At 39.8% G+C, this 23,941-nt stretch overlaps 1 protein-coding gene across 1 annotated transcript in view; it reads right to left on the bottom strand.

Annotated features, from left to right (window-relative positions):
• Positions 1–13,187: 13,187 nt before the first annotated feature.
• Positions 13,188–23,941, bottom strand: part of LOC149468504 (beta-1,4-galactosyltransferase 1-like) — a 102,537-nt gene continuing 91,783 nt past the window's right edge. Inside the window, exon 7 of the mRNA XM_089670017.1 lies at positions 13,188–22,744. Within this exon, the coding sequence (XP_089526143.1) occupies positions 22,600–22,744 (145 nt within the window). The 3' untranslated portion in view covers positions 13,188–22,599. The remainder of the gene's footprint in view (positions 22,745–23,941) is intronic.

The following is a 23,941-nucleotide window of genomic DNA, read 5'->3' as shown; positions in this document are numbered from 1 at the left end:
AAGGAACATGATGAAACAAACACATATATTTAGAACTGAAAAAAAAAGGTGGGAATCTGCATGAGAGGAGGAACCTAGAGTGCCAGCCAAGAACCCCAGAGGAGGAGAAAAGGGAACGCTCTGTGCAATACCATTGCACAGAGCAGGTAAGTATAACATCTTTATTATTTTAAGAAAAAAATGAAGCTTTTCAATCACTTTAAAGTGGTTGTAAACCCTTTCATATACCCAGTGAAGTGACAGCAGATACACAGAGATTAAACTAATTCTCCTACATCAGTTGTACCTATTTATCTGTAGTCTTCTCTACAGGCAAAGTCAAGAATTTATAAAGCTTGTATGAGCAAAACAGGGAGTGGAGAGCTGAAATTACACACTGCAGAGCTCAGTGAGGAGATTGGAGGGAAGGGACACCCCCCGCACCCCCCCCCCTTTACACAGCACACAGCTATCACAGCAGCTTTTTTCTCTTGATGCCAGGAGAACTTGTCAGAAGTGATTCATGCTGCTAGTAGAGGAACAAAGCAGCAGACAGAAATGACACTTAGTGCTCCTAATTGAGCCAAACACACACAGCAGAGGCATATGCTTTAAGTGAAAAATGAAACATTGCACTTACGTTTTCAATCCTCTTCAATTGTTTCGCAAACAAAAAAACTTTCATGTACATCAGCCCTTTATTATCAAACTAGTTACACTTGGAGCTAGTAATTCACCACTGTGTTTCAGCCGAGCACTGTTGTCTTTTGATACATAGGCTCCTGTACAGGAGGAGAACTTTAGGCATCAAATAGGTTAGTGTTTATCTAATGTGTTGGGTTTTAAGATTAGTTATAAGTAAGGATGATATAAATGTACTCAGTTTGGGACAGGTTCAGCCAACTTTACAAAAGTCAGTGGGAGCTAAATCTTAGAGATCAGCAATGGCCATTGTCTAGGCTAACAGGCAAGTAATTGTCAAACAAATGCCATAGGGCTGGGAACTGCCCAAGGGGACATTTATCAAAGTGAAAACAAGTTAAAAATGATCCTTCAATGGTGAAAGGTTCTTTTCATGTGGCTTAAAAGGCAACATTAAAAGAAAAAAAATCACAATTTTTTTAAATAACCTTCTTGGGGGATTCCATTAAAGCTGTATATGGATTTACAGCATGTTATGATTCTCAGGGACAGCATTAGCAAGAGTGTATTTTGGCATCACATAAATTGCACGTGTAATAGTTTAGTTTACTTTTTCCAGAATTATTGATTTCCATTCCAAAAAAAGTCTTTATTTTGTAGTTTCTTCAAAGACACCTGATTTTTTGTGTCGCAGTGATAGGTCATAATTAAGCTGTGGAAATACCAGAGACTGTACAGCTATCATCTACTGGAAAGTATACAATACACTTTGAAAAACAAATAAAGCTAAAGTTATCAACTTCATACAAATTGCCAAAAAGCGTCAAAACAAGTTACATAACAAAGCTAGTGGTGTACTTTACAGTACCTGTTAGGGAATTCCAAAACGGCAACTGGCTCATAGATACACATATGCACAAAGTGTTGCTCACAGAAATAAGCAGAGGCATATCGTTAATAGAAATAAGCTATAGCATGTATGTAGGAATGCGCGCACACATGTGCACGCATGCGGGAATATGCCCACAGTTTCTGGCATCAGATGGACTGTTTAAGGGATACTCTTGCTTACTGGTGCTGACTGGTCTTCAGGTTTTCCTGTGTCCTGAGTGTATCCTGAGTGTATCCTGCATCTGATTTCCATTGATGACCTGGTTTGTTACTGACCTAATCCTGGATTCTGCCTGTACCTCTGCCCACCAGTTCCTCACCCCGGCTTTGTTCCTGACCATGCTTCTGCCTATGCTTCTGTACCTCGTAGCCTGCTACTGACCTCAGCTACTTCTGTGACCTCGCTCCTGCTTCTGACTTGGCTTCATACTACTTCTAAGTGTCTGCTTCGGCTGTCCTTCATACCCGCTGACTGCTTGACACGCTTGTTGATTTCAATAAAACAATACAAAAATAAAATAATATTTCTGATCTCCGTCACAGCTGGTATTTGTATTTGACCATTATGTTAGTTAATGAAAGTGATAAGATATATATTTTTTTATGTAATCTTTATTTAGGGTAAAGAAACTGTAAAGAAAAAATCAAATAGACATGTGTCAATCAATATGAGCAGGAAAAATCATAACCAACGAGGCAAACTCCAATCTTCCAATGCCACTGGTATTCAAGCTTCAAAGATACACATATCTCCATCACAGGGTAGGGACTAGCGGCATAATAGGCTAACTTGAGACAAAGAAAAAAAACAAAACAAATGAAGGCATCCAGGTTATCTAATATGAGATCTCATTACAATATGTAAACACAAACATGTTAACCACATCTAGGTCCCAAGCCAAAAAGGAAAAGGTGTCAATAGGCTCAATTAAAAGGAAGCCCCAACTACCGTCTTGTAAAGGGGACAGCGGCTGGAGGGGAAAAATCATGAATGCTGATGCGCCTGGACAAATCTAAGCTGGAGAAGGGTGCAGGTGATCCAGAGGCGTAATGCCGCCAGGATGCCCATATAACATTTAAGTGGTCTTGGGTACCCTTGCACGTGGCGATCCACTCCTCAGCCTCCATTATATCCGTCACCTTCCCAATCCAATCTTCCCAACTGGGAACACAGGAGCTCTTCCAGTGGACAGGAACAAGGAGTTTGAGGAGGCGAGGGACAGCACAGGTTTTGTAGTGAGAAAAAGGCATAGTGGTAGTGTGAAGAAAAAAATGTTCAGGAGATAGGGGGAGATCTATGGCCAAAATCTCCACTATGCAGTCCCAGATGTCTACCCAGAAAGGCTGGAGCACAGGACAATCCCACCAAAGGTGGAAGAATGTACCTCTCTGGCCACAGCCTCTTCAGCAGTGGTCAGAAACAGAGAGCAAGTGCTCATGGTACCATCTCAACAGCAATTTATAGTTATTCTCCTGAGTCTTAGTGTCAGTAGAACTGGAATGCGTCAATTGGTATAGGCGTTGCAGTTGCTCGGCAATATACTTACACTTGAAGTCTCCTTCCTATTCCCTAATATATATTGGCTTAGAACTGGAGGTAACCAAAGCACGTAATTTATAGAGGACCGAGATCATATGTGGGACAGGGTCTCTGGCAGCCCACAGATGCTCGAAGCTTGTGAGGGTGGGCCTAATCTGAGTTATGTGTGAAAAAGAAATGGCGTAACTGGTGGTGTTTCCATAAATCAAAAGGGAATCCACCATAGTGCTCCCTAAGAGAGGTAAGTGAGGCCAGAGTACCTCCCTCTATAAAATGAGACAAACTAACGTTTCCACCCCTTGCCCATGGTCCAAAATAGGAAAGCTGTTCCCCTGGGGGAAACCATGGGAACTCCCCTACCGGTGCAAATGGTGAAATGGGGGGGGGGGGGCAGTGATAGTGACCTGTTCAGCTTATCCTAGACCGCTAGAACATGGGTGCTCAACAGAGAGACCCAATATGAGAAAACCCTAGCGCCTGATGAGACCCAAGGTGCATAGGACAAGTTCCGGCCCGCTATAGTTTTTTCAAGGGAAACCCAGAGCTTAACGGAAACATGAGAGCTCCAGATGAGGGTCCGTTGAAGAGCAACTGCCCTGTAAGAGAGCTGTATGTCGGGTACACCCAAGCCCCTTGTACATTTAGACCATTTCAATGTACACCAGGCCAATTGTGATCTCTTGCCACTCCAAACAAACGAGGTAAAATGATGACGAAGCTCCAGAAAAAAGCATTTAGGCAGGGAGACAGGTACCAATTGCAGGAAGAAAAGTACATGGGACAAAATGGTAATTTTTATAATATTAATAAAACCTATCCATTTAAAAGTCACCCTATCCCATGCCTGTAAGTCACAACTAAATTTACCCAGTAAAGGTGCATAGTTAGAGGCATAAAGGGAGTCTACACGGTCAATTAGGCGGATACCTAAATACACTAAAGAGTTAGGTGTCCAGGTGAATGAGAAGGCACCCTACATGGCGGAAGTGAGATTTGGAGGCATAGTAATCGTTAAAATCCAGGACTAGAGTGAATAGAAGAGGGGAGAGTGGGAACCCCTGTCTGGTGCCATTCCTGATGGGGAACACCACAGAGAGTGATCCATTAACCTTGACCTGTGTGGTTGGGGAGGTATAAAGCGTGGCAATCTAGCTTAACATATGAGGACCCAGGCCCAGCCTCTCCAATACAGCTCTAAGAAAACTTCAATCCACCCTATCGAACACTTTCTCAGTACCTGTAGAAAGGATTAGATAGGGAGATGAGTTGATCATGCATACGTGCCCAGTGGATTGCCCTGATGGAGTTACAGTATCTCTAGCTTCATGTCCCATAATAAATCCCGTTTGGTTGGGATGAATTATGGAGGGAAGGAAATGTTTCAGCCAGTTGGCGAGGATTTTAGCAAAAATCTTTAAGTCAGTATTAAGCAGATTGATAGTTCTGAGGCAGAGTGTAGTCCTTTCCTTCCTTTGGGAGGACAGTAATGTGTGCTAATATGGCACCCGGATGCATGTGACATTTTCAAGCTAGGGAGTTAAAGTACCTACACAAATGGGGTTGAAGCAGAGAGAAGAACTTCATACAGTAAGCGTTAGTGAAACCATCAAGCCCTGGGCTTTTCCCATTTGGTAGGGTCTTCACGGTCACTAACAGCTCTTCATGTTGCTCTAGTTCTGCCCGTTGTTTGGAGGAAAGGGCGGGGAGTCCCCGAAGAAGAGAGATAGGCCTCAATACCGGATTTCTTCTGCAAGGTATCTAAAGGAGAGGAAGCAGAGTCCAAATCATACAAGGCTGCATAATAGTCATGGAACAATGAGGCAAGTGTGGTACTTCGTGACCAGCGAGGGGGAATGGAGTTTATGAACAAGGGTGTAAATGCAGAGTTTACACAGTGCCCTTGCAAGCATCCTTCCACACTTGTTACTGTGCTCATAATATTCATGCGCAACATACCAAACTCGGCACCAAATATGGCGGTCTAAGAGTTTAGAGAAGAGTTTGCGTAATTCTGTCAAGCATCGCTGAGTGTTGGGGGTGAGCCTGTTGCTTATGTTGAAGCTCTGCTTTTTTTAATGCAGAAAAGACTCAGTGGAAGTCTGCCTGCCTCTCTTTCTTAAGCCTGGAGCCCTTAGGAATGAGAGTACCTCGCACAATCGCCTTATGGCCCTCCCAAAGATCACCATCACTGACCTCCCCAGTATTATTCTCAGCAAAATAATGAGTTAGAATGTCCAAGGCTTCTGCAACCGCAACAATATCATCCAGAAGATTCTCGTTTAGCCGCCATTTCCATGCTCTGGCTACATATTGGGGTAGTAGGAGAGAAGCCATAACCAGAGCATGGAGTGTTTTGATCCAAAAACAGTAGGTCAATTCTAGTATAGGTATAATAACCTTGAAATAATAGCTGATGTCCCTCTCAGCCGCATGTAGGGCCCTCCGGCTATCCTATAAAGCACTATTTTGGAGAGATTTGCGGAAGTGTTTCAGAAAAGCATAGTAATGGGTTGGGCGTTTTGAGGAAGAATCCAAAGAGGGATCTAGGAAAATGTTAACGTGCCCACCTAGGATCAATCATCCCTCCCTAAAGTCAGTCAAACGTTCCAGGACCGAGTCAAGGAAGGTAGGCTGTTGAGAAATTAGTGCATATAGTGTAGCGAAGGTGTACATTTGACCCATGATGGTGCCTTTCAGGAAAACATAACAATGCTGAGGATCGGCATAGTGATTATCAGGTTGAAAAGGGCAGTGTTTATGAATAGCAATTGCAGTGCCTCGAGACTTTGCTATTGTGGAGTTACTTAGGTACCAGTAAGAGAAAAGATGGGTCGGAAGCTTGGGCACTGAAGTATGGGTATAATGCATTTCCTGTTCCCCTAACCACTTCAGCTCTAACCAAAGTTTATTGCACTTGTTGGGAGAACAGAGACCATGTACATTGTAAGACACTACCTTAACCGTAGCCATGGTGAATATGAAGAACACTGTTCAGGTGACCAAACGGAGTAAGCCGGCCTAGACATGGTTGACAACAGCAGTGTACCCTGGAAGTACAAAGGAAAAAATGAACAAAGAAAAATGCTACAAGGATCATATGATAACATGTAAGCAGGGCTATAGGGCTCACACATGGCCACCCTCTGACCTGCAAAGTACTGCTTGCCCGACCCAGGAAGTCTAAAAAGAATCAGGCTACCAGGGAGGGGCAAGACGCTCTCTAAGAGGCAACCATCCAAATGGGGTAACCCTGCGTGGGAAACATAGTCGGACATACAGGGTGCATTAGCGCTCCTGCACACCATAGACTAGCAGATACAAAATAAAGAAAAAAAACCATGGCGGGAATATATGCATAAAGTCCCTGCTGGGATCACAACCCAGTCTGTGCCAGGACTTATACCAATCCAAATACAGGTATCGTAGGAGACAGATCAGTAGGCATCAGACGGGAACACATGGAAATCAAAAGGGCCCAAGGAGGGAGGGAGGGGAAGGGAGGAACCCCCCCCCCAACTCTATAACCCTCCCCAGAGGAGGATAATATCAAGGTCTCTGAGGTCCACCATTCAGTAAAGTCGGTTTGGAAAAGGTAATAAAGTACAAAGGCACTGCAGAGTAATGGTAGAGCAATGACATATCCTCAGTCACCCCCAGATGGGACAGGTGGTGGGGTTTTGGAGGAAGGGCGCTTGCATCCTCTGGAGCAGCCATTGGATCTTGCTGGTAGCCAAGGTGGGGGAGCCATGGGTACAGGAATATCAGTGGAATAGCGTCAGACAAGGAAGTCCACATGAAAATAAAATAAAAGTGCAGCGCTAGAAAAATATATAAAAGTGTCACAATCAATAAAAGTGATCAGAAAAAGTCCCAACAACGGTGACCTAGGGTAACAATGCACACTAACCAGAAGTGCACATTATAAGTGCAATGTAGCCAGGATGGAGTTCATAGAGTAGTCATCAGCATGAAAAGGATAGATGTATTCCCTTGGTCAGTGAAGATCCTCACGATGGTACAGAGCTGAGCAGAAGAAATCCACTAGATGATAGGAAACGGTCACTGCTCCACCAAAAGGGCACTATTCCTCCACTGTGCAAAAACGGTATCTGGGAGAAAAGGTACTCCCCACAGGGGATCAAGAAAAAATGCCCATAGTGAAGTAAGGTTTAAAACAAATTTATTAAAATTAGCAGGATGCATCCAAAAATGGCATAAAAGAACCAGTCTCTGGTTCTTTCTCTGAAGATGTGCTTGGCACGTAACGCGTAAGGAGGAGCCTATGCACGCCTTGACGTCACGCCGTCTGAGCATCGTGGAGCTCCGGCGGCCATCACATCTGACAGGACGGTTAGTCCTGTCTGACTATTTTATGCCATTTTTGGATGCATCCTGCTAATTTTAATAAATTTGTTTTAAACCTTACTTCATTCACTATGGGCATTTTTTCTTGATATATGCGCTTTTGGTTCACCTCCTTTGGAACCTGCTTGATTAAGATTTCTCCTCTTTAGATTGTGGAATAGGGATATCCTTTATCACTGATTATCCCCTCTGGGATTAATCCCTCCTCACGATGATATAAGCCCCTATACTCTTCTCTCCATGTGTCTCTCCACATACAGGAAAAAAATGCCAAACATAGTGTTTTATCCTTTTAAAACACTGCTTTATTCCTTTCAAGTAGTACACTCACATTTACTGCAATCAATATAAGGCAATCTAGTGTGTAACGAATCCTCCGCCGACCATTGAGTCATGCACCCGCCGTCTGTCAAACAATCCGGCTATCTCCGAGTGACGTTGCAGTTAGGGTGGGGCCAAAACCAAAAGCGCATATAGCCTAATTGTAGGCAGATAAGGAGGTGAGCTTACATCTGCACTAATTGGAGGATTCACAAACAGTCACGGATTCACAATCAGTCACGGATTGAAGATTAAATAAAGCACAGAGTCACTATTTTTATGATTAATGGGACATTGTTTTTGCACAAAATTAATTAATTATATATGAGTATTTATTCACATTTTTTTGATATTAATTTATTATTTTCACTAATCATGATGCACAATTGGTTTAATTATAATTAATTTTATAATCACGGATATGGATTAATAATATGACTTATTGAGGATTTTTATTTTTTAAAGTATATTAAGTTATTATTATATATGAATTTTGGTTAAAGGTATGAACCCATGTTTAAATATTTTTGCAAATTAGATCACTAGGAAATATATGATTATTTATTTTGGGTATAAATAAGAGATTATAAGTATTTAAAGAGATATTAATTAATAAGGAGCGCAACACACTATGGTGAGAGAAAGCAGATTGCATCTGGAAATAGAAAATTACGGTCTTTTTCATGGACTGATGATAGGGTCTGAAGGTGCAGAGATTGGGTTTGATCTGAGAAAACTTTATTAGGCTGATCACTATCGCCTCTTCATTTCATTCACTTCATTTCCAACTGTATATTTCGCAGACGTCCTCAGCTGACATATTCATTTCAACCTTACCATACTTGCCTTACAGCACGTGTTCTGGAAAAAGGGTTAGTTACCATTTACCATCTTTGAAAGCTCAATGTTTTCTTACTATTCAAATAGTTTACAGTTTAAATAGTTTACTGTATAAAAATTTTTTTTCGTGATTGAGTGTGTAAAGTTGACATTTTGTATATAACTGGCACTCTCAATTTCTTTGAAAACATTTTATGGTACACCATACACAAAAGGTTGCCTACCAATGCATTATACTGTGCATTTTCATGAGCTTGGGAAGCACATGTTCATCATCTAGCCCTGCTGCCTGTAGCCATTCAAAAATGTCAGCTTAGATATTGCCACTGTGGTCAGTGCTAAAGCTGGAGATGGAAAATGGGGATGGCAATATCAGATCATGGTTGCAGCCTACAATTGCCCCTATTCTGTGTGTCCCCATGCTGACCCATTTTCCCACTGGAAGGGTTGTAGTGTAATCTTTTGACACCCCTTAAATACTATCATCCCTATCAATTAAGGCTTCTTATAAGGAAGCTTATATGGGGTGGGGGATGTAAAAAGAGTAGGTGGAAGGCGGAAGAGTGTGGTTCTTTGTTGGCTACCACTAGTCTTCAGATGCTGCTTCCCCAGAGCTTAGTGGTGTGCTTTTATGTGTCTCTTCAAGGCTAACACTTGCTCGGAGCCTACCTAAAAAGATGGTCTTAGCATCCAGCAACCAATGAGACAATAAATATTTTGGTCTGGAGTTGCAATGAACAATATAGCATATGGATCAGGATTATGTACTGTACTGAGTGCAGGAGTATGTAATGTACACCACAGAATATGGCAGTTTGAAATGTGTAACATAAAGCACATGATAAAGTGTATGGTGGTCAAGAATATGAAAAATATACTGAACATTACATGCACCTGAATACCACACTTTGTATTCTATTCCGCACATTGTGTACTTTTGACTGCTGTACTTCCAATTTATAGAGTGCAGTGGTCAGAAATACATGCAATACAGAGAATGCAGAGTTCAGGCACATACAGTAAAAAGTTAGATTATCTATACTATGCCGTAGTGTCATCCCTTGAGATTTTGGGTACTTTGCATTTCCCAAGATCTCATTGAAAAGATGGTGAAGTCACTCCCTGCAGTACAAAAGGTCAGCTTTAAGTATTTTGTGTTGCACTGAGGTTGCTAAGTGTTCAGGGCTCACTTTAGAAGTTAACTTAAAGTAATTGTTTTAAAAGCCAACGCCCTGATCACTTTCCAGAAGTTGGTGTCCCCTATTTCACTTATCAATGTAAGATCTTGTTGTGGTGATCATTCAGTGTAACAGCTTGTTGTATTGCTGTTTTACTGCATTTCATAGGCTTGTTTCTGTGATTTACTCATGTGCTTCAACTTTACTTGCAGCAAAGCCCTTTGATGACAAAAATAAAACTTTGTATTGTTTGTTTTAAATGGTTACTGCTGTTCAACTGTAGTTTAATTGCTAGGTAACCCTCAGAAACCATGTGTAATCCCTGATTATCTCCTTCCTCCCCAGTGTTTAACTATGTGTATGGGTGTGTTGTTGTTTTAAAGAATGCACACAATTAAAAATACATTTCTTACATTTGTAAGGAAAATTTCAACATTTTTTGTACCAAAATTATATATATATATATATATATAAATATATTTTTATTTATTTATTTATTTTTTTCATTATAGTGAGAAGGACAAATAGAATAAAATTGGGTTTGTACTATCTACTGTTAGTTGTTTTAAAACTACTGTTGTACAAAACCCTTTTTGTTCTATTTTTATTTCCTGTAAAGTACATAAAAAATATTCTTGGCAGACAATACCACTAAAAATCCAGTTTGGTATCATACACAATCACAAATATGCAAATCAGTAGGCAAAAGGTTGAAATGTAACATTTGCTCTGGTCTACAAGAGATAACATTGTTACATAGTTATATAGTTGTTAAAGAATCGAAAAAGCTAAGAACTGATATCACACTTTTCACTGCAGTTCTGTGCAGGTTCTATTTACAGGGAGTAAAACCTCCCTCTTCAGCTCCATCTGGACCAGCTACCAGTCCAAATCTAGAACAAAGATCACAAAGTGCTGAAAACTCTGACAACCCTTAGCAGCAGTGGAAAGGTGATTATTAATTCTGATACATATGCATCATTTTGTATATAAATACATATAAAATAATTACTAAATCAAAGTTAAAGGAATGCTGTAGGTGAGAAAGTTGCATCCAGATTCTGGTAACCTTTGGAAAATAAGCACAAAAATAACCTGGATGGCAAAAAGTCCCAAAGGTCCTGTAATGAACATTTGGGGGTTGATTTACTAAAGGCAAACAGACTGTGCACTTTGCAAAGTGCAGTTGCACGCTGCAAGCTCAGTTGCTCCAGAGCTTAGTAAATAGGGTAAAGCTTCACTTTGCAAAGAATACCCAATCATGTGAAAGAAAAAAAAAACAACATTTTTGCTTGCACATGATTGGATGATGGAAGTCAGCAGAGCTTCTGTTCATTTACTAAGCTCTGGAGCAACTGCTCTTGCAGAGTGTAACTGCACTCTATTTGCCCTTAGTAAATCAACCCCTAAATATACAAATTGAAAAACTGATTAATTAAGCGATTAGTCTTGCAACATGATAAAGAAACAGAACTTTACTGGGTTTCAACTAATTATTTATTTCAAGTATTTATATAGTACATAGATCTATTCACATTAGTTATTGTTCCCTGAGTGAACTCCTAGCATTACAATACACTACAGTTTATACAGTGTGTGGATTTCTAGATAAATAATTCCATTTCCAGCACTAAACCAATTTCACTATTCTATACAGTACATTCTACTTTGTGGATTTCTTTCAATACATAATAAGATATCAAAGATGGCCAGATTACAGAGACTCCAGCTTGTCATGAACGGCATTGGCTTACAAAACTCAATCTTTTTTAGCCAAGTAAACAAACATCAACAACAGGATAAGCAGAGAATAAAACCAAATAAAGTCATGATGTGGCTCTGCAAACATAAACCTACTAAGATGTGAATGAACAATGAAAAAAAAACAAATAAAAATGTGTGTTCAGTATGTATGTGTGCAATTTCAATTAATTGAAATTGCCATCTAAATTAAATCAATATAAAACAAATTTGTAAACCATGATCCATATAAATACAATAGTGCAATCATATGATGAATCTAAATAGATAAAAAAAAAATCAAAGCAAAGTGTCCCAAAAGTTCTGTGTAAAATAGGAAAAAAGTAATGAAAAAAATGAAGAAAAAAAAACAAAAGTCCTGCCGTGCAGAGTTAAATCACCGTGATTACCCAGAGCACTCCAGGTACTCACCCCCGATCATTACAATCTCATAAGTGAATCCTTGTGATTAAATCAAATAGATGTCTCCAGCCAAGCACAGTGGCTAAAGTCATTGGTTCGAATCCCAACCACAGCACTACCTGCCTGGAGTTTGCATGTTCTCCCTGTGCATGTGTGGGTTTCCTCCCACACTCCAAAGACATGCTAGTAGGTTAATTGATTCCTGTCTAAATTGGCCCCAGTATGTATGAATGTGAGTTAGGGACCTTAGATTTTACGCTCCTTGAGGGTTAGGGACTGATGTGAATGTACAATATATATGTGTAAAGCGCTGCGTAAATTGACAGCACTATATAAGTACCTGAAATAAATAAATAAGATAACAACAATTTCCTCCATTCCGGTAACTGCTCTCCTCTCTTATCCAGTGAGGCAATCTTCTTTCCATTCGGTCCACTCTCCGTTCACAGATCAGCCACATGGGGAAAGAGAAACACTAATAGTGCAGATTTTCTAAGTTTATTGCGCTTAAAAACATAAAATTACATTTACAGTGTACAAGTGTCAGCCTGACACTAAAGAATGATACCTTAATCACAAATAATCCTGTCAGCTCTGACTGTCAATTCAAACCACCAGCAGACTGGTGGTGGGGCTTATGTTATTCAGCGTCAAGCTGTCATCTGAGGCGTGATGCTTTTTTATCTATGATTCATCATATGATTGCACTATTGTATTTATATAGATCATGGTTTAGGAATTTGTTTTATATTGAATGAATTTAGATGGCAACTTCAATTAATTTATAATTCATTCAAAAACATTTTTTTGCATATTACATGGAAATATTGATTTTAGGGTGCACACGTACACAATGAACACAGGTTTTATTTGTTTTTTTATTTATTCATATCTGTGTACCCAGAATATTTTTTCACTAGTTTACTTACTCATATATTCATTGATATCAAAAATAATTTGTACACATTACTCATTCAGATATTTGTTGCAAACACTTTTATACAAATATTTATTGTAGAATAAATATCACAGTGAGTTCACTATTCTTTATATAATTAAATTTAAGCAATTTTGCCATCGGATGACTGCAGCTTAGTTGGAGAATCTTTAGTCCATTTGGTGTAGACCCTAGTTCATTATAAAACTTGTTTTGTAAACTAAAATCAGGACTGCAAGAATCTCAAACCTTACAGTAGTGGGATTAAATAGCTAATTGAAGCAACTCTTTCTCATGTTAAAAATGTAAATTACCACAGAGACAAAGAGGATTCGGAGAGGTTGTAACAACCTGTTTAAAGTTTATTGCCTGTACAAACTGTATAATTAAATTTTACAATAAATAATAGGATAATTTACAGTGCAATAAAATATTGATTTAAATGCACAATAATTATCTGTAAAAAATATAAATAAAAGTTGGCAAATAGGACCAAGTGTATCATTTCTTCATGTGAGATATTCATTTCACATGCACACAAATTACTGTACAATAACAAGACTTTCAAATACAAGCCATACAAACACAGGGCTGACAGAAAAATATATAGACTCAAAAATCATCTGAAAGAACAAAAAGACAATCATGCATTTGTATCGAAGTTTTTGCACAAAAGATTTAAAATAGTAAAAATGGTTAAAGTTCAACTTATTAGAAGAATAAAACTTGTTCTGTACACCAACAGGTGGTGTACAGAACACCCCCAGGATTGCAATTTCCTCTTTGTGTGATTGGCTTCCTGATTTTCCCTGAAGTCCGCACTAAGATACAAGTCAGATTTTAAGCATTTCTTGCAAAGGAATTTCAGTTTTGGTGAGATACTCACGGACTAATTCTAATGAACCAATCCTCCATACTCAGAATCACTCTGCAAAGGCCATGGTGAAACAAACAACTATTTCTTCAAAGCAACAAAAAGGCAGAAATCTGCTACAAAGTTAGTTAAAATCCCTGCAATGTACATTGATCACCCTGAGGAGACTGTCTCAATAAAAGTGGAGTTACATTTTAATGCAAATGCCATATCAGTAGGCATTTCCTATCTCCCATGAAGCCTGACCCAAAGTTTACAAGACTACATCATGGCTTATTTCTAGGACACTGCAGGTGCTGGGTACTCATCCCAGCATCACAAGAGCAGGCCTGCTTCCTGATTCAAAAGCTGCGTATGCGCAGTGCGCTCTCTACCTTCACAGAAAAGACTTGCACATTTCCATCGGGATACTTACACTTCTGTAGCCCCCTTCCATCTCACACTCTGGCCTACAACATAATGACCACCAGGCTTCCTTCTTTCAGGACAGAGAAAGGCATTATCACTTTAGTTTTCCTCGAAAAGGAAGACTCAGTGGCCATTTTGTTATAGTCCGTTGGAATTTAAACATTGGTAATGTCAGGCTTTATGGGTGACAGAATAGGCCAACAGGTATGGCATTTGCAATACACAATAGTTTTACAAATGACACAGTGTTATACTTCTGAGGCACATTGTCTGCATTTTGCAATATATGTAAAAGGTACACTTAGTCTTTAAACAGGACACTAAACACACCCCCACCTCCTAGTGGCGAAACTACTAAGCACAGTGTAATATGTGAAAATGGTTGTTGCAGCTTGGCTTGTAAAAACAGCATGCCAACATGTTAACAGTTATCATTTACTACCACAGCAGTCAACTACCAATAATGCATTTTCTGGCTTCTGAATTTAGGTCAGTTGGCTTAAAATGGTCATTACTGGGGGGGGGGGGGGGGCTATGTTATGTGCCAGTCCCTTACTATAAAAAGGTAAGGTTCTCAGTAGCCATATTGACAATATACTTCACTTGGATAGGGAATGCTGCTTATAAATTGAATAGAGACAGATGCATTTAGGGCTTGTAGGCACTGCTTTCTTAACACTTGCATACCAGCCTGCATATAGCCCTTCATTACTGGGTCATTTTTCAGTGCTAAGTGATTTTGACTGACAATTACTCTCACATGCAGCACTGTACCCAAATAAATGTTACATTATTCCTTGAGACAGATAGAGCTTTCATTTGCTGGTATTTAATAACTGCCGTTTTTCTGTTGTTTAGTACATAAAGAAAATAATACTAAATATTTTGAAAAGAAAATCCTGTATTTTCTTTTATAATACATCAAATAAAAATGTCATAACAGGAAAAATCGTTCAGGGGGCCCGTGCAGCCTTACTGTCACACCTTGACAGGAGGGGCGGTGTGGGCGGCATTTACTAAACCTGATGGGCTGTGTTTACCTTCTACATCTGTTAAATGCACACTTCTCCTCCTCCCCCTCCCACCAGCATTCAACAACTGCAGGAGGAAAATACAACCAATTGGCTGTTGTAAATGCCACCCTTCATGTGTCATGTGTCAGGATGCAGAGCAGAGAGAGGGGCCAGTAGATATATAATTTACTATACCCTTCATTTTCTGAATGAACACAGTGAGTGATCAGTTATGAATGGACACAGTGAGTGATCAACATTGAAGTATTGTAAATTGTGTTTACTATGCTTTGGTTTGTGAATGAAAGGGAAGCCACTCAGCACAGAGAACTTCCCATTTATTCACTACTGACACCTTTCTCTGCCCTACTGACAGCATATTCTGCTCTACTGACTGAAACAAAGCTCTGCCCTACTGACTCATCCATTGCCCTACAGACACTGTCCACTGTTTTACTGACAACATCCACTGCCCTACTGACGCTGTCCACACACCATCCACTGCCCTACCAATACTGTCCACACGCCATCCACTGCCCTACCGATACTGTCCACACGCCATCCACTGCCCTACCGATACTGTCCACACGCCATCCACTGCCCTACCGATACTGTCCACATGCTATCCACTGCCCTACTGATACTTTCCACACGCCATCCACTACCCTACCAATACTGTCCACATGCTATCCACTGCCCTACCGATACTTTCCACACGCCATCCACTGCCCTACTGATATTGTCCACTGCTCTACTGACTTACCCTGTCCACTTTTAAGGTAGACTAAGTTCATAATTTACAGTGACATTTGTTTTATTAATTGAAGCATATTTTATGGGTACAATAATGCCTTGTTTTATTTAACCATGCCCTTTTAAGCCCCCCCCTTTGTTAACACGATGTGACCACACCCACTGATCATCATGGCAACTAATCCCCTTGGGGCATTCAAAGGTTTTTACAACCCTATAGTGTATATAGTAGCGTATTTATATCTTGTGCTGCCCTAGGCAACACAAAAAAATCTGCTGCCCACCCAGCCACCCCCAAACCATCCGCCTGCCCTCCCACTTACCCCCTCGCTCACTCGCCCACACTATGCCCCCTTCCCCCAGGAGAGAAGGAGAAAGAGAGGTAAACTCACTGTCACACCCTGCCTGGAGTTCGCTCCTCGACATGATACCACACAGGAACTGGTGCAGGACAACCATCATCCCTTCTTCTTGTGGTGGGGGGTGACCCCCTCAAAAAAATGCTGCCAAAGGCAAACGCCTTGTTTGCTTCGTGGCAAACATCCCACTGAGTGAGTACTACTACAAAAAATTGCCATGCACCGCTAAATTGTTTGGGTTTGCCTTCAAGAAAATGTGGCAGACCTATCCTCTGTGCTAGAAGAAGCTATCAGCACTTTATAAGGGAATTTCAAGCCTCACCTCTGTGGTGAATTAGGAGGGGAGCCACCTCTACAAAAGAAAGGAGCCCAGAAGCGGGTTTTTAATAATTCATTTCTTCTTTCCCAGCGGTTCCCCTCTTAATACTCACCGGAGCTGGAGCTTCATCCAATCCTCACTGCTAACCCAGATGCAGGGCAGGCCTTTAGTAAGCCAGTCACGACTGTAGAATGAGGAGATTTCAAGCCTCATCTCCGTGGCAGATTAGGATGGGCACTGCCAGGAAGAAAGAAGAGCACACAGAAGTGAGCCTTATTAAAGACCCACATCTTGGCTCACTTCTTCTCTACTGGAGGTGCCCTTCCTAATCCGCTATGGAAGTGAGGCTTGAAATCGCCTCATTCAAACCTACATGGTGTTTGTGTAGGCCTTCACACTACATGTGCAGCTAGTCACTACTGCCAAAACTTTGAAATAATATATTATCCTATGGCTTATTTATTTGTTACACTTGAACTTCTCTCTCTGGGCAAGGGGCTGGGGATGTGTGGATGGAGAACTTCACTCTCGGGTGGGGGTGCCGAATTGAGACTTTGCTCCAGGTGAAAGAATGTCTAGCTTCGCCACTGACTAGGTATATTGCATGATTAATGTACAGGTCATTCACAGAAGGAGGAGAAGCTGCACAGGTTGATGTACAGGTCACATACATTGGGAAGGTGGAGATGAGAAGGTTAATGAAGGCATTAATATGCAGGCACTACAGAGACAGGATGGAGATAAGCTGTACAAGAGGAGGAGGGGATGAAAGGGATAAAAAAAATGATCCCACTTTAAATTAATCAATTCTGATGCTGCCCACTTTTCATTCCTTAAATCTTTTGATCAAAAGATCATCCTCTTCTTCTGATGTAAAAGGAAGTGGAGGGCTCTCAAATGTAAATGTAAACACTGTTTACTGTCATAACAAGAATGCCTGTCATTTTTTTGTGAGTGCAATTTATTGTTTTTCATGCACTTCATTGCTAACCGCCTGCATGGATTTATTTTGTTTCAAAAGACAAACAAGGGAAAAACAAGGAAGTGCATGCCTTGCAAAGTTAAACCTTTAACTAGTTCGGATCTAGAGCAACTTTTTTCTCACACATGTTTTGCGCACATTTAACAATCTTCATTTTTGTCAATAAAATTACTTAAACCCCCAGAATATATATTTTCTGAAAGCAGAGGCCCTGTAGAACAAAAAGAGGAAAGCTGCAAATTTCTATGTCACATGTTATTTGCGCAACTGTTTATTAAATGCATATTTTCAGGAAAAATATATTAACATGAATTTTAGTGCAAACATACAATATAATGCCCATTTTTTTGTTAAAATATAAAAGATAAGGTTGTATCGAATAAATAGATACCAAACATGCCGTGCAGTATCATAAAAAAAACTACAGTACCCAAAAATCTCCATAAGTGACGCTTTAAAAGCCCCTACAGCGCATCAGTTCAGAGGAGCTCTTGTGCTAGAATTATTGCTTTCATTCTGATGTTCGCGACAATATGTCACATGTGTGATGTGACTGCGGTTTACATACGTGGGCGCACCCTGGGCGTGTGTTTGCGCATGTGTGTGAGGCATGGGGGGGCGTTACAACAATTTTTAAAAAATACATTTTATTATTATTATATTTAAAAAACTTTTTTCTTTTATTTGTTTTTACTTGATTGCTATCACAAAGGGTTAATAAACCCCCATGCCATAGCAACGGGCAGGCGACAGATACTCTTTCTGGAGACAATGGGGTCTCCCCTGCCCCTCACACCATTTCACTGAGCACAGATTGGCTTGGTTAGATGTGTTGCCGAGCTGTACCAGCCAGAAAATGGTGGATATGACACTAAGTTTTTATTTAAATGCCTTTTTATTCAAAAAGAGTGCATTATTCTTGGGCAATGTCATCAGTGGAGAAGCTTATTTTTAACTGGGAAGGCATGTGACAGGGTGATTTGCAGGAAGGAAATCATGGCAGACAGGGGAAGAGCATTGTCACCTCATCACACGAGGTGCTAAAACAAGGACTTTTAATCCATAATACCAGCTTCTAATGCTTATATGACAGTTTAATGGTTGAATTTGCATTTACTTTAAGGCCCCTTACACACAGGTGGACTCCACCAAGCAGATCCGCCTGCTCAGTGGGGAATCTGTCTGCTGATCCCTATTGAGGAAGCGGATGACAAGTTTATGTCCACTCCCCTTATGTAGAGCTGACATGAACACAGCCCACTGTCCTCTATGGGTGGTCAGATGTAAATGGACTGCCTGTCCGTTTACATCCAACTGTCATCCGATCTGATCCGCTAGACAGATGGGGAACAGATCCCCCATCCATCTGTTTTTGCGGATTGAATCAGATGCAGGTGGGTGTAAACAGACACATGCCTGTTTACATTTGCCTCTCCATAGAGGACAATGGATGGCCCGATCAGGTCTGCCTGAAAAGCGGACAGGCGGGCCCGATCAGTCCACCTGGGTGAAAGGGGCCTTACAAACTATAGTAGAGTTCTTTGAATTGCAATCCTGGGATACAATTTCCCTATGTATCCTTCCAGTGTACAAATCTTACACCAAATATCCTTCTTATCTGTCCACAATTAATAGATAGCTGTTTATTTGTCAACACCTTAGCTAAATTTTTTTTTATTAAACTGTTTTTTTCTCTTATTTTTTTTTTATTAATATTTTAATTTTGAGATTGAGGTGATTAACATACTGGCAGCTGCTGATAGTTTGTGAAAGAACTATATTTTTTTTTTGTATCATTTGAAAGTAAAAAAATGGGTGCAAGAACAATGTGCACCTAAACCACATCATATTACGTCACTCACTTTCATGGCATCCCTGTAGATAAGTTAGGTCTATTATCCCTAATTATAACTGTCTTGTTGGTGGCCAGTTTTCCTATGTGGTATCATCATTCTTTTTTTTTAAACTTTCTATGTCATTACTGAATTAATCGCTAAATGAAAATCAGCAGTACAACTTCACAGAACAGGATGGAAAATGATATGACTATTTATAAATGGTTCACAATACCTTATGTTTTTCAGTAGCTGCCTAAACACACTTGGGACTAAGAGCTCATGTACACGGACACATTCTCCCATACAGCCTACAGTAGTATTAAACCCAAAGCAAACATTTATCATATTGCGGCTTGCTAATTATTAGATGTGATAACTGCAGTAGTTTTCTTTTTTAGGTTTTCTTTCCATTATTTTCATCTGGTGATCCTGCCAGTAAGTCTGTTGTTTTTCAACAGAACACGTTGTCCTGCAAATGTAACAGTTAGAGGGATGATACAAACCATTTACCACTTACTGGTGTGCCTACAATGATCAGCTTTTATTTATTCACGTAAAACCTTTTTAAAATTTTTGGAGAAAAAGTGTTTGCTGTAACTGCTTATAAAGTGTTAGCTGCAGTTTGACTTCAATTTGTTAGTGTATCTAAATCTGCTTCTACATTTGTCACTCACCTCCCACAGACTGACAATGCTGCTGTCTGCTGTCTGCTGTGCCCCAGTGCTTCTTCATCCAGAGTGGGGGACACTCTAATAGAGGATGTGCGTTAGTGGCCAGATCATCAGGTGAAAACAGAAGGAAAAACTTAAAAAGAATACCATTGCAGCCACCACATGAAGGTGGCTTTATGCATAATGTACTAAATATCACCTGGTGTATTCTCATCATCATTGTTTTTAACAATATGATCATCCTCAGTGGACAGATATGCTAGATACTCTATTGTATATAAGCCCTGAAAATACCTAGAATCGATTTTCAAGAATTGCCCCTCGTAGACTTTAATGGAGCTGGGTTTTACGTTTGCAAGTTTTAGACTTCATGATGGGTTCTCGAATGCCCCTTGAGCCAAACCCAGACTCATTATATGCTGACATAATTTGTGCTATTGGATCATTAAAATGCACTCTTCTACAGGTCCCTTTATAGTCACATTACAGCAGTTTCTGGAAAGGCAATGTAATGCCCAACATTTTAGTGCCATTTTTGTCTTAGTCATGCCTTCATCCTAAGCTATATTCAGCTTACACACCAAATATTTTATGGTCTTTCCTTTCTATAGGTTGTGACGATTCAAAATAAGCGAAAATGCCCCCAATCTTTTGGACAATGTTCCACACAGTACACAATCCAGTTTTTCTGTCTTCATATTTTAGTTCACAAAGAAAGAACAGGCCACAGTCCATCACACATTTTTTAAACACGTATTCCAACAGCCATATCATATTTCCAGATTGGATTGCATTGGCCTGTCCGTTTACACCCGACTGCCATCCAATCCAATTCAATCTGGCCAGACAGAGGGGAACAGATCCCCATCTGTTTATTTTTAGCAGATCGGATCAGATTGGATGTAGGCGGGTGTAAATGGACACATGTCCGTTTACACATGCAGCTCCACAGAAGAGCTTAGAGGTTCCAATAGGGTCCACGTGAAAAACTGCTGATCGGAACATTTGTGTGAAAGGGGCCATAAATGTAAAAGTGGCACAAGTTCTATTGGCCTAATTTATCAGCTCATGGAACAGTTTCTACTAAACATTCTTTTTATTAACTACAACAACAGCAATCAATAATAGCCTGTAATGTATTACTTAAACTTAGATTTTTTGTTTTCTCCAGGTCTAACAGATTCTTTTCCCATTAAGGCAAAGTTCTTATGAGGTTACCTTTAACACATCTTATACTCTGATGTTTCTAAACTATAACAAGGTTTACTGCCCATATATTTGTTTGTAAATGTTTTAATACAAATGCAAGTTTGTGTTTATTTGCTCCTTGTCTTTTTTTCTTTGTTTTGTATTCTACTATACAGTATATTCAAGTAAGTCACTTGTAAGCATGACTCAGGCTTTTTTATAAAAAGAATATGTAAACTCTAACCTTGTAAAATAACCCATTCAGTTTAAAATAAAAATGAAATGCAAAATATTTGTTTATGTATATAAAAACATCATAAATACCCTCCCCCCCTAAATAACTGCCCACGCTGTGCTCTCATGCTTAGTGTGGTCAGTTTTTAATAGAACCACAGAGGGTCTGGCAGGAACACCATGGATTTCACACAAAGGAAGCAACACAAAAAGAACAGGATACTTTTTCATACAACTACATGGTACAGCAGAGACATAACAGAAATATGAAATGTTGGGTTTCCATATTCTTTAAATATCAGAACTGTCTGCTTTACCATAGGGGTCCATTTGTATTAACAAATCATACCAGCGCTATATTGTTCATCTGCATTTCACAAGTCATAGAGTTTTAGTTTAGCACATAGTACACAATTTCTTTATATATTGCATTATAAATAGTCTGTTTGAAAGATTACCAGGAAAGTAAGCATAACAATCTAGTAGCAAGCACCAATAGGTGTCTATACATCAATTAGGCTAGCCACAGATGGATCGAAAACTGGCCACATCAGCAAGGACTGGCCAAATTTCGATCGATCTATGGCTGTTCCCACTTAAGAGAAGTCAATTTAATGATCAGCTTCTCTCAAATGGGAATGTTGAAAATGTTTCATTTAATCAGTGCATGCATGCAGCCAATTGGTCCCTGCTGTCAGAATACAAAAGCACACAAAGAGGATTCCTTCATTCACCATTCGTGTCAAAATCTGTTTGGTTTGTTTTTTTTCAGCCTGCTGTGTGAGCAAAAAAAAAAAGATCCATTTATGTCCAGATGTAGTTTATGTAAATGAAGCTCCACACTACTGCAGGAGCCCCAGAACCCAAGAAACACACTGTATGCAAATAGTGATTTTTGTCTCAGCTGATACATAACGGAAGTGAGAAAAATACTGAGGCCTCTATTCCTGATTTTCTTTCTGAAAAAAGTTAGCTGCCTGCATGTCTATGACATGTTTCTATAAGATACTCAGTGCATATTTTCATTAGGTGTACTGTTCACTAGTTTTTAATTTTCTATGCATGTTATGAATATTTAGTATTTACTGTAAAGATTATGTTCTTCTAGTTGAAGGATTCCTCTGGCAGACCAATATCAACCGTTGCTTTAGTATAAAGTCTGTGCTTTGTAATACTGATGATTGTGTAGTTCAGTGTACTCAGTCCATCTCTGTGCATTCGCATTCCAGCTAATCTTATCAGCGGTACACTGGTTGAAAAGGCAAAAGAGAAGAAAATCATACAAGTAGAAGTCACTTCTGTGATGAGAAATCAAACATCCTGCCTTCTAATCTCATTTCTATACAGCAAGATTGTATCTCTTTTCTATACAACAAACTTTCTCTTGTCAGAAACATATGAAAAAAGCTGAAAGTCAGTGGAAGACACCAAACAGCTACTAAATAGCTGACAACTTGCTGACACATACTGTACCAACCAATCCACCCAACACAATCAGCAATACAATCTATGATTCGTGGTGAATAATCACAACCACACAAGACTGAAGGGATGAATCAAGTGGACTCTCAGTGGGACAAGTCCTATCAACATTAAGGTCCATGTGCAGAGTGATAAGGTGATTAGGTAAGAAGGATGGAGAGAGAGTGAAATGGTAGTCATTTAGCCACTTGCCCTCCAGAGGATTTACCGCCCCTTCCTGACCAGGCCATTTTTTTGTGATACGGCACTGCGTTACTTTAACTGACAGTCATGCAACATTGTTCATAAATTAAATGTATGTCCTTTTTTTCCTCACAAATAGAGCTTTCTTTTTGTGATATTTGATCACCTGTGCGTTTTAAATTTTTTTTTGCGCTATAAATAAAAAAAAGACCGACAATTTTGAAAGAAAAACAACATTTTTGACTTTTTGCTATAAAACATATCCAGCTAAATTTAAAAAAAAATTAAGTTTCTTCATAAATTTAGGCCAAAATGTATTTTGCTACATGTCTTTGCTAAAAAAAAACCTCCCAGTACGTGTAAATTAATTGGTTTGTGTGAAAGTTATAGCGTTTACAAATGAAGGTATATATACTGGAATTTTTTTAATGGCGGCGATCAGTGACTTTTAGTGGGACTGCGGGACTGTGGTAGGCATTCTGACACTGGGAGGGAAGTGACTAACTGCCACTGACATCCCAATGAGATCCAGAGATCAATGCTAATAAAAAGCACACTGGGCAGGAAGGGGTTAACATCTGGGGCAATCAAAGGATTAACTGTGAGTTGTGTGCTGTTTTACTTTCTGTGCCGTTTGTGTTTTACTAGGGAGACATGCTGCTGTGTATTTCTCTGCTGTTGCAGCATGTTACTGCTGGCAGGAGAGAGACCTGTGTTTACACACAGGTATCTCCCCTGTCAGTGATACTCGGTGATCACCAGGTGCCAAGGTGCCAGCAGG

Source organism: Staurois parvus, unplaced genomic scaffold (genome assembly GCF_062004578.1).
Source record: "Staurois parvus isolate SC_StPar_1 unplaced genomic scaffold, SC_StPar_1.0 ptg000086l, whole genome shotgun sequence".
In the NCBI taxonomy this organism is placed as follows: Eukaryota; Metazoa; Chordata; class Amphibia; order Anura; family Ranidae; genus Staurois; species Staurois parvus.
Note: the sequence above shows the minus strand (reverse complement) of the source record. Positions and strands in the feature narration are given on the sequence as shown.